We start from the raw sequence: 7,860 nt of genomic DNA on the forward strand, positions 1-7,860 counted from the left end.
CATGGCGGTTGGTTGGGGGGGGGCCTTCATGGTTTCTTGCACTGGGGCCCTGAAGGTTCTAGTTACTCCTCTGCTCCCCCTCCTTGTGAATGAGTAAGGGGTACCCAGGTGAACAATGATTGGGCAGAGTCATCATGACTTTTCCCAATCATGGCCCTCCCAGTTCTCTGTGCCCTGATTGGGCAAAGTCTTGCACCTGACCTGGGGTTATTGGTGTGTTCCTGATAAGTCTAGATGCGAACGGGGACCTATTGCACCCCAAACACGGTCGAGTAAACATATTTTACTCCTGGAATGCATGTCACAGAATTTGCTACATGTGCAACTTTCCCGCTTTTGGCGCACGTTTGGCACCCATTGATTTAAAAGGGAACGCATGCAAAATGCAGAAAACAAACACCCACAAATGCGCATCACTGCGATGTGTGCCTTTCCCCCAGTCTACTTTTGTGTAGTGTAGACCTAGTCAGCATTTCTGTGGTTCGGGTGATGGAGCTACCAGAAGCTGAAGAGAAATCAGCAGGTAGATACCCTACACATGAGATGGAGGTGGTCGAGGAGCGCTAACTTATAGCACCGCTTTAGCTACAGGGCTTTGTGGTGCTTCAGGACTTGGTCACTTGACAGATATGGAAGGGTTGGGCCCAGTGGATCCTCTAGCTTTCCAATATTGTAAGATTGCAATGTCACAGGCTGGCCTTGCCCACAGGTATGGACAGCCGCAGGGGACATTTCTGGGGGTGCTTGTTTCCCGGAGACAGACTCCTCAAAACAGGTTAGACCTTGGGAAACAGGGACAAATGGTAACTGTAGTGTAGAGCTACAGAATAACAGATTTTTCTGCAAGGAAACCTATCATGAAAGAAAAGAGTTGACATTGCTGATCTTGCTCTGAAAGCTATTTGTCTGAATAATATTTATTTATTACAGATATTTACCGTATATAGCGCCAACAGTTTACGCAGCACTTTACATACTGCACATTCACATCAGTCCCTGCCCTCAAGGAGCTTACAATCTAAGGCCCCTATCTCACATGCATACATACAGGGCCAATATAGACAGGAACCAATTATCCTACCAGCATGTCTTTGGGGTGTAGGCAACCAGAGTACCCAGAGGAAACCCACGGAAGTACAGCGAGAACTTGCAAACTCCTTGCAGATATTGTTCTGACCAGGATTTGATGATGTATCACCTGTAAAATGTTGCCTTCTTACCTCAGGCAAGTGTACAGATCTGTAAAGTCAAAGAAAAGTCAGAAGTTTATAGCTGCATACTTCTTTCAGGTCAGTCAGATGAAATATTGAAGCAAGAGGGTCAGCTAACATTCTCAGACAGAGAGGTCAGCAACAGAAGCCTCCTAATTTCTCTTCTATAGGTTTACGTTTAAAGGAGAACTATGGGGTTCTATCTTTTCTTTATTATTGCATTCCTTAGGCTAAATAAGTAAATTGTGTAATTTACTCCTATTAGCCAAAATGCACTCTAAGCCTGTAAACCCTTCTTTAAGATGGTGGGCGGGGCTAAGCACCACAATGAGGAGAGATCCCCACAACACTGTCGGGATCCTCCCCACTGATCTTCGTCACTGTGACTGACAGTGATTCTTGAGAGCTGCTGCGCGTCCACGAATATATGGACATGCGCAGCAGCTCTGTGCACGCAGCTCTCTCCTTACCTGCACGTCCCCGTCCTCTGTGCCAGCCTACCAGACACGCTGCTGTGTAGCCCTTGATCCCCTCCCTCCATCTGCAGGGCTGGTGCTAGGATTTTTGCCTACACAAGCAAAGTTGCATTTTTGTGCCCCCCCTCCCCGACCCCTGTAGCGCTGGGCCTGCTCCCTATCAGCATGTTTTTTTTTCTTCACTTACCTTCGGTGCGGGAGAGCAGCGGCGAGTCAGCGCTGGTCCGGTGGGAGGAGCTCCAGGTGGGGTCCTAATTTAGCTGGCCGGCGAGGAATGGGCAACTCCGGCCCTCAGATGAGCTTTGACTACAAATCCCAACATGCCTCTGGGATTCATGCCTGTAACTGTCAGTCTTGCAACGCCTCATGAGACTTTTAGTTCCACAACAGCGTGAGGGCTGGAGTTGTCCACCCGTTTTAAAGTGTATATAAACCCAAGCACCAAATATATTCTTGCACAAGTTCCTGTAATGTTCTGCAGCAAGTTAATCATACCAGCAATGTGTATTCACGGTCACTTCCTTCCCCAAGGTGACAATGTTTGGAAGGTGAGATAGACTTCCCTGAAGTGATGAGTTCATAGATAAAGTCTACAGGATGTGTACAATCAGTGCAAAAAGAGAAAACACAATTCTTTATAACCAGTATTCTTTAGAGTAGGGATGCACCGATACTTTTCAGATACCAGTGCCGATACTTGGCATTTTCATGAGAACTACCAGGGTTGCAGCGGTTGCGGCTGGGACCTGGCTCTGGCGCTCCACCACTGTCCTGAAATCATTAGTCTGTATTGTTTTAGAAAAACTGTCACATGACAATAAACAAAAATGTATCAGTACTCGTACTTGATAGTATCAATAATTGTACTCGCAAAACTGGTATCTGTGCATCCCTTTATTTATATTTATAAAAACAGAATCATACATTAAAACGATGTACAAATCCCAGGAGCTCCGTGTGCTCCTTACAAATGACAGCTGCCTCCTAACTTTTGAACTTTTCTCTAGTCTAGTCTTGGAGCTGGAAACGTATCGGTACTTGTACCGAGTAAGGTACTTGATATCGGTGCATCCCTACTTTAGAGTTTAAAAAGATACTAAACTTAGGAGTTGAATCCTATTAATGCATTCAAGTACCTTACCTATTTAACATAAATGTATCTTATTTGTGTATCACTGGGCTGTAGATCCTCAAATCATCTCCAAATTGGTGCTGACATTGTTTTTCCTTCTGCAGGGGGGCTACTTACTAGTTAATGGTACCACAAGTGACTTGTGTGCACTTTTGACGCACGTTCCTGATACGCCTAGGTGTGAAGGGAGAATTATTGGGCACGCCTGCCACTTTGTTTGGCGAGCAGTGTGCTATGCACACCACATTACTCAACAGGCACTTCACACACCAGTGGAATTCATAAAAACAGAAGCAGACGAATCTGGAGCAGTTGCCTATAGCAACCAATCAGCATTTTTCAAAACTTAACTGAACTAAAAAGGGAAAGTGGTTGCCATGGCACAGCTGCTCCAGATTCTGTCTGCTCCAGTTTTTATGACTCCCCCATCATGTTGCCATCATAACATCTTTTTTCTTCATACCTTCTATGCATCCCCACTGTTAAAAATGTGGGTGATTGTGTGGGTGTGGCTACATGTCAAAATGTAGGAGAGTTAGGAACTATGGTGTTGTTATAAGTTTTATTCTACAAGGGTGCTGGGCTGAATTCAGTTGTATAAAGTGCAGCGTCAGCTGTCCCAGCCAGAAATAAAAGGGACACAGTTCACAGACGACGTACGAGGCAAGACACGCCCACACACAGAGTGAATGATTCTTCTGTGACGTGTCCAACTCGTGCACGCCGCGCATGCGTAGAAGGGAGGCTCGTGGTTGGGCAGAGAGGAGTAACTAGCAGCACTTGGGTGATATTCCATCTCTTCCGCTATGTGATCCGTTGTGCTGTCAGCATCCCTGTGTATTCCTGGTCTTCTCTCTGTGCAGCCTGTGTTCTCTGCTCGCCCTCCCGGCTCTATCCATTCTCTAGGTGTCATTTCCCCCTGTGTTCCTCTGTACGAGCCGTCATTAGTCTGCAGCTGGCCAGCGATCGTGCCCCTTCTTACCCTTCGCCTGTCCTGTCTTCTTGTATTGCTATTCTGCTTCCCGATTCTTGTCCAAGTTTATCATGCTCGGGTCTCCCCACTGGAGGATCGCTTGTGGCCTTCTGGCAAACTTGCTGTCATCAATCTGCATTGTATTTATCAACAAGTGGATCTATGTTCATCATGGTTTCCCCAACATGAGCCTGACACTGGTGCACTTTGTGGTCACCTGGCTGGGACTATACCTCTGCCAGAGACTTGGGGTGTTTTGTCCTAAGTCCCTTCCTACCTCCAAGGTGTTGCTGTTAGCCCTGAGCTTCTGCGGCTTTGTGGTCTTCACCAACTTGTCTCTCCAGAACAACACCATAGGTACCTACCAACTGGCCAAAGTCATGACTACTCCTATGATCATCCTCATCCAGACCCTTTGGTATGGGAAGACCTTCTCTCTCAGGATCAAGCTCACATTGGTGAGTGTGGCTTCAGATTTTTATTGTATGACTTCAATGTGGTGGTCTAGGATAACTAATATGAAGTAGGATGGTTTTTACATTCTCCAGCATTACTGATCCTATTACTGATCCTATAAGGTTACACTGAGATACAGCTGGCCATACACAATGGGGTGCATTTATAAACATCAATGTAGAATAATATAAAGCTACATACTCTTTGCTGCACCGGGGTGCCGGCCTGATGTCTCCATCGGAGGATCGCACGTGGGCTGTGCGTGGGTCTCAGATGGGCTTTCATGGGGGGCTGTGCGGAGTCTCTGGTGGACTGTTTGAGCTCTATGGTGGGCTGTGCGGGTCTACCAGGGGTCCCAGTCGGTCTTGTGGACCAGTGCAGGCGGCATGGAGGAGAAAGAAATCTGCGGCACAGGGAGGAGCAGATTTTCAGCCGCCGCTGTTCACAGGTAGGCTGCCGGGTACTTGCTCTAGAACTTGGCAGTCTTCCTGTGAAGCTCCGTGCCTGTTTACAGTACCGGTACCGCTATTGGTATCAGTGCATCCCTAGTTATTAGCATATTTTTCTTTTCATGTTGAATGCAATATCAGGGTTAATACTGCATTATGGCCACTATATAGAGCTAGTTTGCGTAGAAAAAAGTATTTATTTCCTGTGCTCCATCAGTGCCATCTAGTGGCCATAATGTGGGCGTTTTTCTTGATATAACATTTGACATGGAAAGAAAAATTAAAAAGAACTCCAGGCAAAAGTGTCCATAATCCTTGCAGTGGGTCCTACCACAACTACACCCAGAAATGGAAGCGCCCAGTCACACCAAATTGTCCATTATTGTTCTTTAACGCATGCTTATGAATGCATTCATTTGTGCTGCATTCATGCAGTTTTGTTATCTCTTCTAGTGGGGCTACCCCTTCACTGCAAAGGTTAAGTGCTCATTTTTGTCTAGGTGCTAAAAAAAAAAAGTTATACTTGCCCGAATTGCTGAGCCGGCTGCTTTCTTCTCTGGTACAAAAGCCTCTTCTCCTACGCTGCAGCATTGGAATCTCCCTTAGCGTCCTTACGTCCATACATAATGTATAGAACGTGATGATTTTATGAGACCTTAGACTGTTGCAGCTGAGGGGGAGAGAGGCTCCAGGGACCCATCTTAAAGCAAGACAGCTCGTGGCACCGTGTGAGTAACTTCAGCTTGCATGACATTTTAAATGCGTTGCCGGTGAAGTAAGAGAATCTTTCCTTATGGTGGAAAAAATGAAAGTCGCTCATTGGTCTCAGAGATTCATGCCGTATAATTGCTTAAACGGTAAAAGCAATGAATTTTTGTTGAAAGGGCATTTTTATCACACATTTGTTACACATCTTGCAATAACTGACTACTGTATGGGTGTCCTATTTTGTTGTTGTATGTTAGATTGAGTATTCCTCCTGTGAACTGTTTGTGTGTGTATATGTGTATATATATATATATATTGGAGCTGATTAGTGAACACTGAGAAAAGAAAAGTCAACTAGTGCTGTTGCATGTAGTAATTAGTCGTCATTCCCTGCTCTGTGCTGGAAATAATTATATTTGCAAACTGCTCTAATGGACAACAGCTGTACTTTACCCGTGTAAAATAAGGCTCAGCAGTCCCAGGATGCAGAAAATTCGACTTTGTGTAAATGTAGCTAGACTGAATGCACCTAAGAGTGAATTCAGCCATAGTAAAGCATGACATGCTTCCACATGCATGTAGATATCATTGCTAAAAGCACCAGGAAGCATGTATTTTAAACCCCATTGACTTGGGGTGAAGCTACAAATTCTGTCACCCGGGGCAAAGTCTCAGAGTTGCTACTCCCCCCCCCCCAAGGGAGAAGGTCTCCATTCACACGCTCAGTAGCGTCCCTCCTAAAGTACACATGCCCCCCTGAACCCCCAAAGCTTCGGCCCTGCGTCTAACCTAGTCTCCAGGCTGGGGGATGTGCCCCGTAGATGTCAGTGGGGATTCACTGCTCAGGCACGTCCAGTATACGGAAATGATCGCTCCAGGATGTCCACATCCAACCGAGGATGGGGCTGTCGGAACTTGGTAAGTATTCATCTGTGCATGGGGAGGGAGGGATCGGTGATGTCAGCTTTAAAGGTTCCTACAGGTTAAGTGCATTTTGCTTTAAATTGCACTCATCCTAGACTTCCTGTGTGCATGGGGCCTTATAGTGATACTTTACATAGTTAGGACAGTATGTAAAATAAAGTGCTTTTCCCGAAGCTCCGCAAAAAAAAGTTTGGATTTGCTTCTTTTTTAAAGAGCCTCAACACACTAAAAATGAACCTGCATTTTGTGTGGTGGTGCACTGCTAGTCTATTTATGTATATGTGTGTCAAAGCATATACATTGTAGTGCGTTGTGGGTTTTTACACCTGTTACCGTGCATGGAAAGTCCATAGAGTCCAAATGTTACAGCAGTTTATGCATTCTAATAAGTCACTGCCCTGGAACATGAATGCACTTGTTACGTTTCCCTCCATTTCACTGGCTGCACACTTAGTATGGTTCAATGACTTAAAGCGGAAGTAAAGTCTGCTGGGCTTTTGCCATAAAATTCAGGTATGCACGGCATACTTGCACCTTATGGCACACTTATCTGACAAGGGTGCTCCCCTCCAGGGTTGTCTGATCTGCTCTGCCAGTCACCATATTCTCCTTGGCTTCTTCCCGGTCCCCATCCTGTCTGACCTGATGATCTTAGGCTGGGTTCACACCTGAGCGTATTTTTTTCAGCTCGTTTTTCAGCTCTTTTTTTTAGCACGTTTTTCCGTTCAGTAAAACGTGCGTTTCACTGGCAGTATGATCCTGTGCTTGCAAACAAGAGTTAGTGTCCTCAGCACCCAGCTCAGTTCCTGGCATACTGCAGATGCTTGGAAGGACCTGGGGTAGTACACTGTACAGTGTTCACTATAGTTAAAAACTGCTAGAAGTTACAAGCAGTTTTTTGGCAGAAGAGACTTGGGGTATCTATTTTGCCCCAAAAATATAATTCCTAGCAGTTTTTTTAATTCTTTAGGTTTACCTCCACTTTAATAACCAGGTCTGCGGTGGAAATTCACAGTTTTCTACTGTGACGGGTCCCTTTTTAACTATAAGACACATCTGGAGATTCTGGTAAAATGGTGTGATACGTTTTTTTTATTTTTGCGATTTGATGTATGATCATGGTTATAATTTTCTAATACTTTTTTCTTTTGCAGATACCTATAACAATGGGAGTGTTTCTGAATTCCTACTACGATGTGAAGTATAATGCTTTGGGCATGGTATTTGCTGCTCTTGGTGTCTTTGTAACATCCCTTTATCAAGTGGTTTGTATTTCAACCTTTTTCATACTTGTGCTGTAGAATAACATTACTAGACCAGAGAGCTGAGTTTAGTAACCTCAATGTTATTTTTCATGTTTGCATTGTTCAATTAATAATTACACTGGGGTGGAGGCGGACTCTCTTAAAACAGTTATGCTGCCTTTTCCATTCTTTAAAACATAACTCTAAATACAGTGTGTGTGTGTATATGTATATATCTAGAGACTCTAGAGACTCTCTCTCTCTCTCTCTCTCTCTCTCTCTCTCTC

The 7,860-nt window shown here is 44.9% G+C and overlaps 1 protein-coding gene across 1 annotated transcript in view; it reads left to right on the forward strand.

Annotated features, from left to right (window-relative positions):
* Nucleotides 1-3,815: 3,815 nt before the first annotated feature.
* SLC35E3 (solute carrier family 35 member E3) overlaps nt 3,816-7,860 on the forward strand; it is a 7,853-nt gene continuing 3,808 nt past the window's right edge. Inside the window, exons 1-2 of the mRNA XM_018576356.1 lie at nt 3,816-4,250; nt 7,484-7,594. Of these exons, the coding sequence (XP_018431858.1) occupies nt 3,864-4,250; nt 7,484-7,594 (498 nt within the window). The 5' untranslated portion in view covers nt 3,816-3,863. The remainder of the gene's footprint in view (nt 4,251-7,483; nt 7,595-7,860) is intronic.

The sequence above is a fragment of the Nanorana parkeri genome, unplaced genomic scaffold (genome assembly GCF_000935625.1).
Source record: "Nanorana parkeri isolate BGI_ZX_2015 unplaced genomic scaffold, ASM93562v1 scaffold65, whole genome shotgun sequence".
NCBI lineage: Eukaryota > Metazoa > Chordata > Amphibia > Anura > Dicroglossidae > Nanorana > Nanorana parkeri.